The sequence below is a fragment of the Manduca sexta genome, chromosome 17 (assembly GCF_014839805.1).
Source record: "Manduca sexta isolate Smith_Timp_Sample1 chromosome 17, JHU_Msex_v1.0, whole genome shotgun sequence".
NCBI classification, from domain to species: Eukaryota; Metazoa; Arthropoda; class Insecta; order Lepidoptera; family Sphingidae; genus Manduca; species Manduca sexta.
In genome coordinates, this window is record NC_051131.1 from 379,254 (window position 1) to 399,636 (window position 20,383).

Sequence of the window (20,383 nt, forward strand, 5' to 3'; positions counted from 1 at the left end):
TTGCGCGGTGAATCGAATTAAGCTTGATTGTGGTTCTGCATATGAAATAGTAATCTATCTATTAAGGAGTTGTCGCAGTATGCATTGCACGATGTATCTGGCATTTTTGTAGAGACGGTAATATCTGACGCTAATAGACTGCCTCGGTGGCGTAGTTGTACTGCATGCGCGGTACGGCAGCGCTCTGAGGTCCTGGGTGCGAATCCCGGATCGGGCAAAGTGATATTTGGGTTTTTCTGCTTAGTATCAGCCCGGAGTCTGGAATTTGTGCCCGATATGGCGATAGGCTCGCCCCCTATCACATCATGGGACGCGGAACATACTTGGCGAAAAGTGGGTGCCCTGGTTGCGCCTCTGCATACCCCTTCGGGGATAAAATGCGTGTTGTTTTGTGTGTGTGTGTGTGGTAATATCTGATTCCTCTAGCATAGTGTATGATAGCGTCTTTGTTGACGTAGTTAAATTGTCCGCATTGCATCTTATACGAAAATTCGACTTATATAAATTTTAAACCGTATTTAAATATTTTTTTTTCGTCCATTATTAATTTTATATATTATATATTTTTTGTTATTTGTTACACAGAAATTTAATAGTTACTCAATAATAACATATGACTTTCAAACAGTAAACATTAGAATACTAGCAATCAATTGTAGTGAAGACACTTAAGTAGGTACCTCAGCCGTAGTACTAAAACACGTAAATAACGTAGGCCCAAACAAAGGCTTTAAAAAAACAGTATGAAGACTGTTTGGAACAGCATTTAGCATCATACATTTATGTCACTAACATTAAAAATCTCAAATGGCAACTCACATTCAATTTACTGTGTGAATGAAGTTAATTAGAAACTTAAATAATGAATACTGAATAGAGAAAGTGTGTACATATAGTATTATTTTTAATTTTACGAGATTATCTCGGCTCGGAGAACATGCGCAGGGGCTTATTCTCACGAAGTAGACATTTATATCATTACATTCGTCGGTATAAATTGATGTACTAAAATCGTTTTCCTTCAGCTATGCATAATTTTCATTTATCTCTTATCACTATACGACGTGTAACATTTATGTGTATGTACAAACATTATTAAATTCCTCTTTTTAACATAATATTATGACGTCTAAACGACACATGTCTAACAGGGGACATAGACAAGTGTCTCATACGACATGCTATAGCCAAAAATATTTTCACATATCACCCGCAATTCCACTTCGATATCGACTGACAATGTCTACTCTATGAGAATAGTCTGCTTGTCCGTTTATGGCTGTTCTCTCGATAAGGTGACGGTGTCGGGTGTGGGCAACTCGTAACAGTTGTTACTTGTAAGACGATGCTGCACGCGGCCCTGTGACCGGCCGTGACAGGCCTGACAGCATTATTGCCGCAGTAAGCCGATTATGTGTCGCATGATGAACTATATCAGGTAATAGGTTATTTACCGCAAGATTAACTTATACTCGATTTTCAACAAAAAGTTCTTCTCTGGTGAGAACTGCTTTCCGAATTTGTGGTAGAGTTAATATTGACGGAATCTAAATAATGCATAACATTTCAATTGAAGTTTTAAGTTAATTTGGATGCTATAGTAATCTAACTAAGCTATAGTTGCTATGAGAAGATTTCATATTGCTCTTGCAATAACAAAATATATATAAGAAGTTTCTCTGGGAAAGCTCCTTTTTTGGGATACCTCAATGCTGTAAGTAAGATGGATGGTAGAGCAAAGCCGTAGACATTGTATAGAGCATGTATAAGTCGGCTAGAGCAATGTTAAGAAATTCAATGTATGGTGACAGTTTACTGAGTTTCGTATGGTAGTAAGCTTTTTAGAAATACTAACATCTCCATCCGTTTTAACCACTATTGTTTTACTTTAAGGTCGGTTTCGTATCCAGAATTCTAGTTTAATCTTAAATTATACGTGTTTAGGGGCTGTGGCTATCTCTTAGTCGACATTCTATCTAGACTCTACTCCACTTACCATTTCCGGAACAGGGGTCCCTTTGTCGACTCGATAAAAAAAAATGATTAAGACGTCTATTTCGTTGTAGCTTACACTGTTTACTGTTGCAATCGCTTGGTGTTGTGACCTTATCTCGTATCAAGATTTTATGATCACTTCTTAAGAGATGTCACTGATTAAATTATTATAAATTCTATGTTTATGCTTTTGAAATCATGACATTGAAATTAATGTTTTTACGATTTCTTAAGTATGTTCACATGTTAGATGCTATCTATAATCGAACTTTGCATACGTTTCATTAAAATAGTGAGTTATTTAGTTTCTAATTTTTAATACGATATGGTAATACTTACTAATTTAGACTCCTGTCACATTTTGGGCGGAAATAACTACGACTACTTGCACTTCTCTACTCCACATTTACCCGTTAAGGAAAAATATTTTTTGCAATCCCAATGTTATTTAAATGATAATGTAGTGCGCATTCACCGGTTTCTGAACGATGTATCTCGTTTGCCAACGCTTTCTAGTCCAAGAGGTTTGCATATAAACTGCTTTATTCTCGGCGTCAAGTTTTATGGACTTCAAACATTACTCACGCGAAGTGGCGATATTTCGGTAACTATAAAATCGACGTGAGCATTTCACATCAAAACAATATAATGTTACCAGCTGCCAAATTTAAAATAACGGGACGAATGTTAATTTGATTTTGAAAGTGTTTTTTTTTTAATTATATTTACAGCGGTCACTATTTAAAAATAGAACCATACCAATCGAATACGAAAATGATAAATTCAGTTTTTCAACGAATACCGCTCTATCTTAAATTCTAAATTTAAATATCTGTCATTGTCATACCTCACAGCTCGTCTCAACAGCTGCTAAAATCGGCACATTTTGTACGCACAAAACAGCCGGCAACACCGATTCACTAGAACGCAGTTGCAAACCCGGTCCGGTCGGAGGAAACTCTCTTCGCGTGGGAACGCTGCAGCTCGTTAGTGGATCCGCCAGCCCTGCTCTGCTACCAGAAAGATACCAACATCCGTCACGCGTGGGAACTTATGTACCTATTTGTTATCAAATTGTAATTATATCGAGAAAATGGGGATATATTTGGGGTCGTCTTAATTGGAGACAACTAATTGGTGCCACGATCTTATTGGTTGTAACTATCTGTTTAAATGTACTCTTTCTCTAGCATTCGGCAGAAAAGTCCGTTTATACGAAATATTATACGAATACCCGACGCAATTGTGTATTTCGCTACTCACAGCGGAATCGAATAGGGCCTACATCCGTGTGAACCTTTATCAACACAGCGACACTGGTTACCTAAATTTCACCGACCGCTGAAATCACGTTACCTTGTTGAGTCGACATTTCTAGAAAGCTGCACGATTGTACGAACAATAAGTTTGCGACATTCACCGCGATTAGATATTTGCAGCCCACTTCTGTCACCACGTTTTTGCCTTTGGTATTCGTGGAGGTATAGTAAATAAAAAAAAATTATAAACACGAGTTACAAATAATACAAATAGGGACATGGCACTCAATATCCGAGATAAAGCTTCAACGGTCTTGATTGATATCCCAAAACATGCGAAAATATTTTTATTCAAAGATGAAATCTGTGTTGTTTTTCTATAACTTTATAATTCACTGTGGACTACATTTCTTGCATGGTGCTGATCATATACAGCCGGTAGACATCTATATCTTTACTTCCAATCTCTGTTATAAAAAGGCGTTAATAACCAATCATGAATATTTTCCACCGACATTTACCTACGTACAGAAGTATATTCCAATCAACCTTACTTATTAACCTTTAATAAAGCGACGGATTTAATTGAAGGTTAGATACCTGCACGTCTTGAACATGTGTTTTGTATGCAACGCAAGTAAATTGTTAAGTATTAAAACATTAAACGCATTTGACCCACTCATGGCTATTACGAGTTATCCTTACGGATACAGCTTGTGTTTAATACTTGAAGGTTGAAACTGCATTCTACGACTGCCGTAGTCGTTGTCGCAGATGACCTCTGCGACTTTCGCACGAAACGTGACAATTGAAAGGAAATGAATTGCAGTAAGATAAATTCGTTCCCTGCGTAAACAACGCATAAAGCAGCGGAACCTGCGTGGGAATGCAACGCTCTAGTTACTGCTGCGGCCCGTTACATGAGACGCCGGGCTAAACTTGACGCGAAACACCTAACGTCTTGTGTTGCTCAGAAAGCGAATGCAGTACAAATCATTGACAACAGCCGTGCAAATATTTTGGAGCAGCCAAGCTCAGGATCTAAAAAAGCCAAATTATAGTTTGTAATACGAAGAAGTAGATTTTTTTATCTATGTTTATAATTACCTAATGACGCGAGGGTGAGAATGCAATCTGAACTGACAAGACTGTTGAATTCTGTGAGGATCTCAACAATCGCTATTGTTGTAACGGATTGCTTGCGCTTTGTCACGTTCCATCTTCGTAATGTTTTTTCATTATCTAGAATCTTCATGTAAACACCTGGTTGTTTTCTTAAGTGCTTGATTAATCATAGCTCAACATCCTATAAATCTCTTCGATACTTCCGCACAACATACTGTACTATGTAGCCATCGGCATGGTTATTAATTCTATCACGTTTTCAATGCTTAATAAACAAAGCATTAACGACGCGTTCAAAGTATTAGATATCACAGTTACATTTTGTTGCGGCGCGGCGTTTGAAATATCTTCATAAGGAGCACGACATCGGCAGCTAGATAAAGATTTGTCCAGGAATGTGGGCGCACGGGACAAGCGGACGAGATGTCGTTTGACGTCATTCCAGTTTTAACGGCTCACCTGACTGCTGCTTCCCTTTCGATGAAAAAATATGTAATCGCACGTCAGATGTGTTTTTGTCGCCGCATGACGCAGGATGTCATTGATTTAATTAGATTCGGAGGTGGACACACAGTTTGTTCTTTTGTGTTTGATTATTGTGAATGGAGTTTTGGTTGGGGTAATACGGTTTGTGGAAATGTTTTCTCTTAAACCTTTTTATATTTATATTCGCGACAACACTTGACCAAGAGTGAAACTTGCAACTAGTTAAAAAAAAGTGTTCTCGGAGACAGCATTAAAGAAATTAATTCATTTAAATAGATTACGGAATACTAGTAGATCTGAAATTGATAATTTAAAGAAAAAGCTTAAAACTAAACAAGTAAAGCAATAAAACATGTAATTAAACAACGAAATTCAATCTGCCCATAGTTAATTTATCTGCATGAGCGCTTGAATTGTTCACGTGAAATCACTCTTTGATGATTGTTTTGAGCGCATTGTAGTGTTACAAAAGCCTTTGTTGGTTCGTTCTCACTATAAAATAATGGTTTAGAACCACGCTAATTACGAGCGCAATCGTGAATTCCAAATCCGGGATTTCAGTTTTTTGCGCATCCATTGTTTGCAAATATGAGAGAATAGATTTTGAAGCAACATTCCGAAATTGTGGATTGTTTCGTGAGAGCGGGAAATAAGATAGAATTTATTCAATAGTTTTTGTGGACTCTTTTGTATAAGATCATCTCGAACTTTATGCCGCGTCGTATTTTTCGTTTCGTCAAACACTGAAAATGTTTATTATTTTTATTTCCAAACTAATCTGACTGAAAGCAAATGTCATTTTAAATAGAATTAGATGTTGCAAAAAAAAAAACACAATTTAAGAAAGAATATTTATAGACAAAATATAATATTACAACGAATATGGTAAAATCTGTATATTCTTTATTTGAAGGAACCTTGCTAATTATTTAATATTTCCTTTTCCTTAGTGGGGCTATAAATAAAGAGAGTATGTTTATAACTATTAATAATGATGATAAAATATTTAAAATAGTTCAGCACACTTTTGGTAGTTTAAATTATTTAAATATTTGCAAAATTTTTGCCATTGATTTAACAAGATCCCCACACAAAGACAGGCTTGTATCGCGAGCAATCGTTGACCAAGTTAGCAAATAAAGCATTTATGCATGCGATTTATTGGCTAGGCTTTAGATAACCCTTGGATACCCTGGCGATTAATTAACCCCAGCGTGTTTGGTAGAGCCGCAGCTCGAGTAGTTAGTTTATTAGCTTGAATGGCCCACGATGACTGATAGTGTGTGACTATTAAGGTAGTTTTTCACCTTCGCGAGAAAAGCGCTCATTACAATAATCGTATGATGGTTTCGTACTTTAAATATAGCGCCTATATATTCCGATCAGATCTAATAGACAAAGGTATTAGAAATATCGCTTGGAATCGAGCTGTGCGTTAGCCTTTAGTGAAGGATCATTTAAATTATTCTATATGCCCATAATATTAATGGCGTCATAAAAATTACACGCGCATAAAATTACGAGACGAATCTAGCAATGACCTTTGCCATTTCTACGCGGATGGCGGTTAATATCAAAAAAACTCTGAGATAATTTAATTATCCAATCTTGTGGAGTCCGTTATGTGTATCGTGAATCGTGATCTTGATTCAGTTCTGAGAACACGTTGAATGGTAGGTGTTAACTTTTTAATAGTCTATATCTTAATTTTAGCTTGTATTTTGAAGGGTTTTGAAATAATACTAATTCTGCTAATCTGAGGTGCTTGAAAACGTTTGCTTTGGTTGATTTTTTTAATCGGTCTGAAGTATAAGTATTTGACAGTATATGCTTTTGAATAGGGCTATTTCATAATGACTTATATTAGTATGTATTTCGTAAGATTAGTATCATGTCACTTGACGTCACAAATGAATAAATAAGCGCCGAAGCAGTCCTCATTGTTAGAGTACTCGTAAAATGTATACTACCTCCATATAGTTAACAATACGCATTAATTTGTTATTGAGTGTTCAATTGTTTTTCGCTAGTGAATTACTCGCACAGGATGTGCGTGTAAGCATTTGGTTCATTGAAACGCTGCTGAGGTGCCGATGTGCCGATGTGCTCGACGGCCGGCACAATTCGGCAGGACACTTTCGACTAACTGTCGGACGTTACCCACCAGCGAATGAATATTCAAACAAAAAAACTGATGTACTTACCGTACACAGCACCGGCCGTGAAGTCATCGATATGAATGAAAAGGAATTCACTAACTATATTTTAGTACGAGTATGTGGTATCGCTGCAGTGCCTGTGATTCGAGATTCTATTTTTGCACATTTTATTGCAATCTTGCAATGAATGTAAAACGTGTATTCTTGTTATTTTCCCATGATTTATTACGTTTGTGTGGTGTCGGGTCGCGCTGGCCGACTACCTGATTAGGATATTTGTATTCGTTTTGCACACGTGGAGGTCGTTCGTCCCGGTTCTCGTCTGATGTACTTATTCTTTTGCATGCCGCATTTTGTATCCCGATTCCGCATGCGTTATGTATTAACACTAGAAAGCGACACACTGCATGAATATTGTATCGGTTCGGAATTACCGGGGCTTGATTCGCGTTCTTCCGCCCGTCGCGCGGCTCGTCGCCACGTGATCCAGGGATGGTGCCTCCAGCCCATATGTTATCGAATAAATGGTGCCATAACCGGTGCGTTTGTATTGTGTTGTGTTCCTAAGTTGGCGTCCGAAATTTACGACGTACATTACTTGTCCGGAACCGGTGCGGGTAACAATCCACTCGATAACCGGTCGATGTCGATCGACAAGGATGTCGCTGGCAATGATCCTATAAATTCCGCGGAATCGCACGAGATTTATAATGGCGGCGGCGTAACGTGGGTGCGTACCGAATGCCGAGCGCACGCGCCACTCCATCATGACACCACTACACATACGAGTACACCAAGTCTTTCAGCACACGCCTCCGACAAACAACTTGTCAATATCGCCGACAGTTTTGACATATCACCGTCTTCGTGGCTCTATAATTTTTATGACTACCCTCTGTACTACATCTCTATCTGCAAAATATCCATTAACTAATTATTTTCACCGTTACACCGGCAGTTATGGAGGTACGTTTCATTAATGTAATGATATCATATCACTAACAGTTAATTAAGTGCGCAGTTAGATCTTGACATGTATTCTACAAACACGTGGGTGGTTATTACGATTGTAAAAGTTGTATTTGATATTTATGGCTGTTGTTTATCCGAGACTATACTACGAACAAAAAAGTTTATTTCGAGCAATATTTCATCGATATTTTTGATACGGATGTAAACATCTTAAGGATGTTTGAAAACATAATTAAGTTACAAAAACAAAACGTTTAAGAGATTTTTTATATCGCGTCAATAATCTCCGTCACGAGAATAGGTATTGAACTTAAAATATAAACGAAAATTTGCCAAATTGGGCAGAATATGGGTAATAATAGCGCGTTAAGTCATGAGTCAAGCCAATAACGTTATTGAAGGCGTGTCGAGTGGTGATTATTGAGAGATCCTCATTGAACTTTCCAGTGAGTCCACGTGGTAGGTAGTTGTTGGCTAGTAAAACAGTGGGAGTTTATTGACTCGTGCCGCGGCCGCGAGTCGCGACCGGTCGGCATGCGGCAGGTTAGTGTATGTAGGTGTCCGCAAATATTAGCACTTGCCTAATTCACAAGAGACAAGTTTACATTATTACCTAATCGGTCGGTTAATTTTATATTTTAGTTTGGTTGTCACCTACACTCGGCACCGATGTCGGTATTCCGTTGCTTAATTGCAATGTAGGCGTTTTGTGATGTTCGAATGACACTCCAATGGTTTTATTGAATGGAGCGCGGCGCGACAACAGCAAGGCCCATCGACGATGCGAGATTAGTCGCCAGCGTTCATAACAATGTGATCGTTTGGGTTCAACGACGTCGTTCAGTATTGATATGGCGGGCTGTCAGTATTATTTATGATTATGACGCGTGAAATGAGAGGCATGCGTTTGGCAGCGACGGGCCGGCTCGGCGCGGCGCCCGCTTGCGTCCGCGACCGCGACCGATGCGCAAGCGCATTATACATGAATGAATCCCCCACCACCACCGCCACCTCTCGATCAATGGACCGCACGTGGCGATCGGTACTACATTAGTACAGAGTTTATCTCTTTTTCTATTATTGGTCGTTCATATTGAAGATTTCTATAAATATAATGCAGCAGACGGAGTAGACCGAATTGATATCGTGTTTCCATTTTGTTTATATCGACTAGCACTTGATGTTTATCACAGTAAAAGTTGATGAATCATATATTATGATTGCGTCAATGGTAGATTAGATCTGTCACCGATGGAACGTACAACAATAGGAAGCATCAATCGTAAGTTTATCTACGATGCGGTCCGATCGCCGCTAATTGACAGCTAAATGCCCTATTAGAGTTGTCCGTTGATATTGAGTGGTCGATCGTCACGAATGCCTTGATAATGGTCGCGTTACGCCCGCGCCGCACCGCCGCACCGCCGCCCACGCGCCCGTCTGTCGGTCCATATATTTTTACATTAAAATTTATATTCTTTACGCTAACGATAATAAAATACTCGAACTAGTGTAACAAAGTATCGAAACGTCAATTTCTTGGATCATAATGGGCTGAGTTATTGACACAGCTCGCGGGCCGGCCGCCGCCTGTCGTCCGTACATGGTGATAACGCGGGCCTCCAGCACCGCCCTTATGTGGAAACTGGCGCGTGTGCCCATCGCCGGAGAGGCACGGTTCACTTACCGTGCAATATAGCCGCTGTATTCAATGGCTCTTATGAGGTGACAACCATATCAAATGCTCAGATAATATCACGCCTTATACGGTCCCTTTGAGGTAACGTCGCCGTGAGGTTGCCTCACTGATACAATGTGATGATCCTTCATTCAGTTATTAATGTACCGATGTCTTTATATAAACTAGTGTTAGTACTTTGTACTCCATTTGTGAAGTTCTAGTTAATGAGAATATAGACAACATTAGAAAGTTAAAATGCAGGGCTGTCACCTATTCACCGATGAATTACATGAGCAGTCGATATTACCTGACCTCGGAATAATACATCGCCACACATCGTTATGGAACACTTTATATTCTGCTTATGAAAATTCGAATCGACTATAATATAAATGTCGATAGAACTCCATTACTTTTATATGTAGGTATCGTTCCACTTTCTTTAATGGAGTAAGCATTTTTGCATTGCGCGTGTCAGCCGGCAGGATATAAGTCACGCGATGCGTTAAACATTCGACATGAATCACTGCCGGCTCTACCACTACAAAAGCATGCGCTGGGGCCTATCGCGCTGCGTACGCGCATTCTACTATTACGATCGCACTTTAATGATTCACGCCGGATTTACATATAGTGGAAAAACAACGAAGCCCGGCAGCCGAGGTGGCCGCTTCCAAGAATTTTTGCGATCAATTAAGTGAAACATGTGAACGAGTTTGCGCATGCGCAATTAACGCGCAATTTCGTTGTGTAATTGAAGACTTATTGCTGATCTTTGCCGTTGAATCCGTGGGTGGACGGAGAATTGAAATGTTCAAACGTATGGCGGACCAGACAAATGGGATGCATTTTTTAATGTTTTCACGACTCTGTAACTAATGTTACTCGATAACGATTGGCGATTTTATGTAATATTACTTCACCTTTCAACCACTGAAACGAATTCATCAGTACTTATTGTAACTGATCGTCAAACGTGTATGTAAACTTGCTACCTGTGAACAGATTACTTGGTGGGAGGCAACTCGTTACCGTCCGATATTGGCGCTGATTTGTGCCCACCCTTGAGAATCTTAAGTGGTCTACTCGTAAAATTAACCGGTCCTTAATGAAACTCTGAATGAACGGGAAGGAATTTTAAAATGCGTCGGCCATTTTACGAAACGAACGTATTAGCTGTCGAATGGCTCTTTTATTGTTCGGGAGGTGAGGGGTTAAAAAATATCTGATTTTAAAGCCCGCTTTTCGTTTGTCGTCGAGATTACTATGAGCCGTTAATACGTTGAAAGCCAATCGTGTGAAAGTGGGAAACGAAGTACGGTCACATGTCAGCGGCGGTCTTAACGAGGTCTTGAGACTGTCGAATCGTCACATTGCTAATGGGGATCTGTCGTCGAGCCGAGCCCTTTGAACACACGTTTCCTGACGCCCCGACGTGTCGTGACGGATACAGCCGAGCGTCTGTTTCTGTCAGTACGGTATCTTACTATTTACCGGTAAGCAACTTTATTACTCATTGACGTGCTCTTTGTTTACCTAAGTGTACGAGGTCTCAACCGGGAAACGTGTGAAACTGAGGGGTCCACTTAAAAAGATATCATGCTTCATATAAAAAACTGAGTTAAAACAGTTGGGCGTAGGCGTCAAATAACAGATGCACGGAATAGGGGTCGAGGAATGACCGTAGTTTAGTTTAACTACTGGCTTCCGCTTACCGAACGGTTAGGACGTTCTCCGGGTGACACATAGCGCATTTACTCTTAACTCTTTATTTCTGTATCCCCTGTCTCGCGTAACGGGTCACTTCATACCTCGTATTAATTATGCTTATCATCGAGATGGCGTGGATATCCTTTTCCTCGTTTTTATTCATATAACTACATTTCACAGTCTGGTAAATTCTAATTGTGAGAAAAATGACGCATATTAAACAGTGTATTTGCATCGCGTTTTTTGTTTTTGTGCGTCTGCGCCAGGATGGTAGTTATAGACCGACTTAATTACTAGATAGTTTCTCGCTGATTCCTCACGTTAGTAAATGAGATTCTGTATTGCAGTCCTTTCATTATTAATAAAAAAATCGAAGGCCTACGTAAAATAGTTTACCATCGTTAAGCCGGCTTTTGACAGTGCCTAATATAAATGTATGATACATCTAAAATTGCGTTAACGCCTGTATGTCACGTTTCTTCGTGACATATTTCGTAGAATGTTTTTTTATAGTTTTAAACGTCAGTAACACGTGTTTCTCCGGCAATTCGGATGTTCACTTTTTTTTTACAAGCGGTGATTCCCGAAAAAACGAGCGGAACTAGACCGCTGTCGATACATTTTTACTTCCCTCGTCATTCTTCTCTAGGAATATTGATGAATAAATTAAGAGGAACTATTTTGCATACAGGCATGATTATTTTTGATGATATTAGCAGTGTTATGTTTGTAAGTTTTAGTTATGTAAGTTTCTTACAAACGCCTTACTAATGTTAACAACTTCGTAAGTTGCATTAGCATTATGTAAGCTAAAGTCACGCAAATAAAATACATAATATTATTTAATAGTAGTCAATAAAATATGCAGTTATTTATATTAGTACATTATTCTTAAATAAATTACATAAGCAATATTTACAATTTGCTTATTAAAATTTTCTATTATATTTTAGCAAAAACTGAGTTATTTATTAAATCACATGGTTTTAACTTTTTCAGAAAAAAAAGCAATAATTCCGAAATATAATTAAAGAGGGAAACATGAATTATTGTCTTTTAAAAAATGTTTATCAACCTGAAACTTTGAATCTATTTTTCCAATATCAATAATTAAAATGAATGAACATAGTGCTTTGTAATAGTCAGAGAGCGATTATAATGCCCGCTATAGGATTAGTAAATTATTTGTTAACAGGTTTAAAATAAACTAACAATCGCTATAATTAACCGTAAAAGTGACATATACCTAGATTATAAGCAGACCTATCCCTATCTTTCAAAAGTATATTCTGTATCAATAAAATCGCAAAATTATTAATATGTTGGATTCGAACAACCGACATGTCTGATACAATATTCGTGGAATAAATTCTACGTCTTATGACACGTAACCGCATATTGAAACTTATGATTCCCTCGACTTTCCTTATGAAAGTATCGTATTATTCCTGTGGTCAATGCGTCATTATCAGATCTTGGTCTAATACGAAGAATGACAAGTTCTGATGAAAGTGATATGCCTATTAGGAAGCTGAGATGTGAAATCAAAATTCCATTCAAGATTGAAAATAAAAAATTACATCTTTCACGCGTTTTTTTAATGGACAGGGTTTCCTTATAGTTTTTTTTTGTTAGAAATTATAATTGGAAAAACCAATTGGCAGTTTTTTAAACAAAAACAAATGTTAATAGAGGTTAGCATTAGTTCTTCGTTGGGTTATAGGGGCAGATTCTATGGGCAAGGGGTAATTTGTTTGATGCGTCAGTGGGGCTTTAATAAATTAAATGCCACGATGATGGTTACTTTGTTGTTTAGATAAGTATTCGTGCTATATCATTACTTTGAATACTATTTATTTAGATTAAAATGGATGGAGACTACTAGGGTGGAGATTATTATTATTATTTTTTAAATTGTCTATAGAAACTTAGGCATTAAACATATAACAGATAACAATGAATTTTATTTAAATACCTGCCTTAAATTATTTCAATATTACTTATATTTTATTGAATGGTAATCTAGTCAACATATTCCTTGTTTATTGCCGCGGGATAACTCGCAGTAGTTAGCAGAAATGTATTCCGTTATTTATTATGAATGGGGACTTATTTATTGCGACCAACCTTTTCTGTATCCAATTATATAAATTAAGCATAATGTAAAACTCTTTCATGACTGAGTTATTAACATGGTATGCAGTGGTTAGAGGTAATTTAGTGGAAATAGTATGCACGAGATTTCTAGCTTTAGTCGACTATGTGTATTCTCTGGAATTCTAGTGAGTGTACAAAAAGGACCGCGTATAGATTCGAAAATGATAAAGCCAGGCTCTTTGGTTTTATATATTTTTTCATTGAGTTAGCTGGGCAAGGATGATACAGTTGTCTTCAACGAAACTAATGCAAATTATCATTGTCGATCCATTTCATTCGACCAGTGTAATTGTCGATAAATAACCAATTTCTCCATTTCCTTCCTACACCGAAAAGTTGATACAATTCTGCTGGAATTGTGGATACTTCAAAGCCGTAGGCATCACATGTTATCAGGTAACCTACTGGCACGTTTACTGGACCAAATAGCCATAAATACATCAACGTTTCGGCATAGGAAGTCGGATATACTGCGGCGCATTATCGCAAATCCCGCGGAAGCCCGCAGTTGATCTGCCCGTTTCTGTTGGAGTATCTCGCGCCGTATCCTGCGGACGGAAGCGTGAGGATGTTGCGTCACCGGCGGAAATAGACGCCCTCTGTGTCACCGCGTCAGTCAGCGCGTCAGCACGTCATCGCAGCGTCGGCGTCACGATCGGCGCTCAGCATCTGTAATGTGCTTGCGATCTGAGAGATGCGTTATCTTCAGAATTGTATGACAGACAGTCGGTAGACGATTTATCTACGTTTTAGAAAGCGAAACTCGGTTACGCGTTTTTAAAATGGAGATAGCACATCTTTGTATTTATTTTCGAACTGCTTAGAACCATTTATGACTGTAGAATTTGTATATAAAAATGAGAGATAATTTTGAAACCTTACACATTTGTAAATGAATAAATTAGGAGTAGCTTATTATGTCTTTACTCTAATTATTTTCGCCGGAAACAATGTTATGATAATACAGCGATTTAGTCAGAATTTGCTTATTGGTTCAACAGAAACCCTTTCCTTTTCCCTGTAAATACCCTCGCGTTTACCTAATAGGCGTGTTGTGGAAACAAAGTTTGGACGTTTGCCGTAAACAATCCCATTAAGGCCCGATATACCGGCGTTCTGGTGGTAGAAAGATGTTAACCATCCATCCATATATTATTCCAATCAAAATATGGTAATACCTGAGCGGAACCGGCCGGGTTTGCTTGCGGAATCAATTTGCTCCTGTGTAATTTATGATCGTGTTTCTCCAATTAACTGGCAATTCGGTGGCTTCGATTATTTCGCATAAAACGTGCGGGCGACTCCCGCATCCGGTGATTACGTCGGGCGCATAATTTGTGATGCGTCTGCGCAGAGCGGGGCCGCAGCGAGCGCAGCAAGCGCACTCGACCTACGCTTGATTTTTGTTAGTTAAAAAACGAGGACCCTCGCAGCGGTCGCACCGCGCTGCATTTAGTTCGCGGTTGTTTGTTTTTGACGTCGCGTCGACTGTTTTGCACCTGCACGAGTTTTGCATTACATGCTGGTAGTGGTAATACTCCGTACCGCTCGACCGTGCCTGCCGCGTCGCCTCCGGTTCTTCTAAATGAGAATTTGCAAATAATTTTTGCTCTTATTTGCCCTTCAAAGAAGTTTGATGATTTCCTTTATACCAATGTATATTATGCCCGCATGTAAATTACCCTCATTTTGCATGCGGATAATCTTTTGGATATTAAACGCATTCATAAAACACGACTGGAAGTGTCCATTAAGATTATACTTAAAATGCGAATTTAATGTTTGTGCTCGAAGTAAAATTATTTTATTATGTAAAATATTAAGGACGGATTATCGTCATGCTGTTTTTTATGAGCGTTTCTTAGAATTTACTGACACTTGCGAAGTTTTAAATTTTAAATTACATATGCGGGTTGTTCTGTTGATTCATTACGTCCTTTGTTTCGCTTTAGACGTATTGGGGCTCTGGACTGTGAGACGAATGTTTTTCGTGGTTTTATACCCGACATAATACGTCCGCGCTTCGGGGATGCAGCCTAAGGCTTATGTAACTGGCAATCTCGGTTGCTGATTAGTCTTAGCTAGATGACAGCAGACTGCATTTTCCTTCCTCAAACCTATAAAATTTGTGATACGATATGCAATAATATGTCGTGGGATTGAAAGACTTGTACGTATGATAAAAAGTACTTTAGTATAGGTCACATCTATTTGATTTTTAGGTGTATGTCTATGTGTATTAAAATGTTAAGTAATTCACATAACGATTATATGGTTGTTACAGAGTCGTCGGACATCTCCGGCGAGGTCGCGCGCGTGCCGGCCACCGGATGCACCAGCGGCGACATAATGTGGCTTCTTGATGAGCCCAATCAACCTTATGAAGGTAACGTTTCATCTCATTAAGCGAACTCGGCTGTTGCTGTTATTATGTTGGATTTTATTTCTTATGCAAGTATTATAAGCTCTTTAAAAGTATGTAGTATATTAATATTTAAAGAAAACGGTCTTTAGGTTTCATTACGTTCCAAAAAGCTTGCGTGCATGATATGAGTAAGACTGAATAACATAAACAATGTTCGACATACTCAATTCATATTGTAATGCTTTCACAGCATTATTGTCTCAATTTATATCAAATAACAACACTTACCATGATTTGATTTCGTTATTTCAGATTGCGAACAACTCCTCTGCTTTCGCTACTACAATGGCGAGGGCGAGGAGTGCGCGGCGGAGTCGTCGACGCTGCCGCCGCGGTTCAAGGTTGACCTCAAGAAGCTGCCCCTGCGGCTCAAGGAGGGCATGTCCAGGAAGCGCAGCGGCGACCACGTGTCGCCCTTCTCCTACAACAACGAGAGCTTCGAGATGAACTCGGAGTGTCCCCCGAGAGTGGAGTTCGTCCCCGGCACCAGCCACGACATCAAACATCTTAGCGACAACGTCAACAAATGCTCAATTAGTACATTAGAAGCTAACGGGAACAATCTCATGCAAACAAAATGTGATAGTAAATCTCTATCTAGTAGTTTAAGTGATGAATCTCATGTAAATATTGAATCTCAGAGTGGTTTAGAGTGCAAGCCGACCTCGTCCGGCGTGAAGAAGAAGTGTCCCCCGCCTGTGGACACTGGAGGCGGACAGACGGTAAACGGAGTCAAAAAGAAGTCCAAGAACATGGGTTTCGAATCGCCAACGTCCCCAGGGACTGAGTATTATAAGATCTGGTCGCCGAAGAATCCTTGCAAGATAATGAAGTTTGTGTACGATGTGGAGAGTGCCAACATGCCCAGTGACGCGGAGAAGTCTCCCGTGCCGCCGCTCCCGCCGCGACAGTCGCACAAGCCGCTCGAGAGGATGCACGCCTTGTCCCCGCCCCAGGTCCACAGGCACAGGAAACCAAAAAGGCTAATGAAGCCAGAAGACACTTTCACGTTCGAGCTGATCGACACGGACGAGCAGTTCTTCACTGAAAACAACATCGTCAATTCGGCGGCAACGCAGGCCGAGTTGAATGATTTCAAACCTGGTGAATTTTATTCCGGAAACCAGGCAGCTATGTCGTCAACTACTAGTTTTTGGCGAGGAGGCCAAAACGTTGCTCCTTTGGCGACACCTGAGACTGATGGCAGCTTATGTGAATCGGCAGTTTCTTCCATTAAATTACCTAGGTTAACTGATGATATGAAGTCGAAACCAATATTAGAAGCGCCTGAGGAAGCGCCGAGTGTTAGTCGAAGTAAAGTGTTGTTTATTAAAGATATAGGACCTGATAATTACATCACTACGACATTTGCAAGGAAAGACAAGCCAAGTCCGCCCATAGACGTTGTAGATGGCGTGAACCTGACGCCAAACCATGCGATATCTGAAGAGAAGGCGCAACACACCTTCCTCAATGATATCAGCAATCATTCCGAATTTGAAGATGACAACAGGAACCAAATAGAGGAGAAAGAAATAGTCATGAAGAGGCATAAACCACTGACGAGGCAGAGTTCTGGTCGTGCCAACACTCCTACAATGATGACTGCGTTCTTAAACTCGTCTCACATTGACACACCAACGAGAGAGATCGATAACAACGGTTCAAATGGCGCGAGTTCCTGCAACTCTTCGCATTCCACGTCGCCTGTAGAGGAATCCAACAGGATATTGCCAAATGTTGGCACTATGCTGATGAACAGAAAATACTCAACTGACAATTCCACGCCAAAACACTCTAGCTTACCTAGGCATTTATTGAAGAATCTTGGTACTGATGGCACACCAAAACATTCACCACATAAAGTGTCGAACTCGAAGAACAACGGTGAGAGTCCTTTGCGACCGCATCCTAGGGTGTTGACCCGAGTAGCAGCATTAGCGGGTAACGCAGTACCTCAGTGTCCCCCTACGCCTACGCACCACGCACGAAGACCTAGGCCGTTACCTCCGCCAGATTTACATCCACCTCCAATTCAAAATACTGAAAACAGGCTCCATGAGAACTTCGAAATGGTAGAATTCACCAATGAATTGAGAACTTCGGAGATTAGATCACCTAATTTGGAGTTTGTGAACAGTAACCACTTCACGATTGTGCATGCTGGCCCCCCTGATGATGTAGTTTTAAGGCGACCTCGACCTCTAGACGATAATGATGATAATGATAACGCTGTTGCATCGCCGACGCCTCTGAGGCACATGGCTGGTATAAGGCTCCCTTCTATACCAGAAAGGGCTTCTAGGCAGATGGCGTTAACTGGAGACTTCCCAGCTAATATGATCGGAGGGATAATCGAGTGTGAAGAGCCTTTACCTGCAGGTCTGTATATTTTGTACTGCTAACCCTTTTTAGCTTTTTGAATTAAGTTTTCGAGCATCTTCAAAAAGACGATGTAGTTTAAAAATATAATATTTCATAAATGTATCGACATTATTATTTGTGTTAATAATAAGGAAAAAACTATGACCAATAGTTATACCAAAAACTTTTCATTTTCCAGGCTGGGAAGCGCGTATGGACAGCCACGGGCGAGTCTTCTACATCGACCACATCAACAGGACGACGACGTGGCAGCGGCCCAGTGCCAACGGTACCACTCCGAGATCACCAGCGCCTGAAGTGCAGAGGAGGCAATTGGACCGCAGGTGAGGTGTTTAACTAAGTATCTTAAAGTGATGAAGGTAGTGAAGTTATTTCAAAAAATCATTTCAGTAGTTTGCTATTATTTATCGGCAGGCGTAGCGCTCACCATCAGTCGTGACATTTGATCGTGTAGACTTAAAGTTTTAAAAGAAAAACAATCGATAAACGGATATCGTTTAGACTCTCGCTTGTTTTCTATAATTCATCTTTATCCCAAATTTTTCCAGGTACCAATCCATCCGGCGCACGATGACCCGCACGCAGTTGTCCGAGGAGGAGGGTGGGTGCGCGTCGCCCCCTCCCGGCGCCCCGCCCGCCCCCGCGTGTGCGCCGAGTCCCTCCCCCGGCCCCGCGGCGGGCGCATGCGCGGGCGCATCCACGTCGCGCAACACCGAGCCGCACGCGCCGCACCCCGCCGCTGAGTTCCTCGCCAGGCCAGACTTCTACTCCATATTGCATATGAATCAGGTAAGAACGTTCTAACCATGGTCACTAGTTTGTAATGTTAAGAATAAATGTCTGAAGGTATAATATTGTAAGACAATTGTAACATGTACGAGAACATAGGGAAACGATTTTTCTGGCCCGTGAAAGGATTTTATTTGATTACATCTGATTTCTGATCATACATGTAAATGACATTTCTAAGATGATTGGTGAGATTTTGGTGTAGACCATTAGAATTATAGAGAGACCAAGAAACTTTCGACTCAATCGTTTGGTTTATATCCACATCTAATTTATCCCTTAACTCATCACTTTTAATTCCTGGATCTGGCAATTTATTTTACCTTACCTCTTTACTTCCAGGACGCGTCCGCCCTATACAACTGCAACTCGACGCTGAAGCACATGATATCGAAGATCCGTCGCGACACGTCGTCGTTCGAGCGCTACCAACACAACAGAGACCTCGTGGCGCTCGTCAACATGTTCAGCGAGACCGACAGGGACCTGCCGCTGGGCTGGGACACCAAACTCGACCGGAATGGGAAGGTGGGTACAACGATGTCTACAATGAATTATACATATTTTTAAGGAACAACTCTACTCTTTATCACAAATAAAACTGATTGATAAAAGATGATTTCACTTGTCGATAACTTATTTAAATATTACTTGAGATATGTATTTTTGTACATTGAATGATAGATGACGTGATATTTTGTATTGATACTTTGACAAACAAAGATAGAATTTAAAAATCGCCGAAGTTTGGACTAGGAAGAAGTCGATAAAAATCGTCGTTTTTTTAAATAAAGAAATTAAGATATACTAGGATTCTATAAAATTTCATTCCCAACAAGTTACAATATACTTCTTAAATAAAATAGCCATGCTGAATAATTTTGTGAGCGATAGTGACGCGACTCGCGAGTAGTCGATAGTGGATGTGACACGTGACGCGGTGTGTGTGCAGCGGTTCTTCGTGGACCACGTGATGCGGCGCACGACGTTCATCGACCCGCGCGTGCCGCGCGCGCCGCAGGCGGGGCCGTTCTCCCCGCTCCTGCCGCAGCGGCGCCGCCCCGCGCTGCACCAGGTCACCCGCACTGCCGCTCACTGCATCTGTAGGAATCAAAGAAATCGTTCACTTGACGGCCGCAGTAGGAAAGGAGCATTCGTTCTTGGTCGATAACTTGAAATGTCATGCTAAAGTGACGATATCGATATCGAGAAAATTTTAATTAAGTGAACTGTTCCTTGA

General features: G+C 40.2%; 1 protein-coding gene across 1 annotated transcript in view; it reads left to right on the forward strand.

Moving 5' to 3' along the window:
• LOC115443111 overlaps positions 1–20,383 on the forward strand; it is a 179,471-nt gene that overhangs the window by 30,731 nt on the left and 128,357 nt on the right. The window contains 6 exon segments of the mRNA XM_037439568.1: positions 15,829–15,930; positions 16,222–18,351; positions 18,533–18,677; positions 18,903–19,143; positions 19,486–19,671; positions 20,096–20,218. Of these exon segments, the coding sequence (XP_037295465.1) occupies positions 15,829–15,930; positions 16,222–18,351; positions 18,533–18,677; positions 18,903–19,143; positions 19,486–19,671; positions 20,096–20,218 (2,927 nt within the window).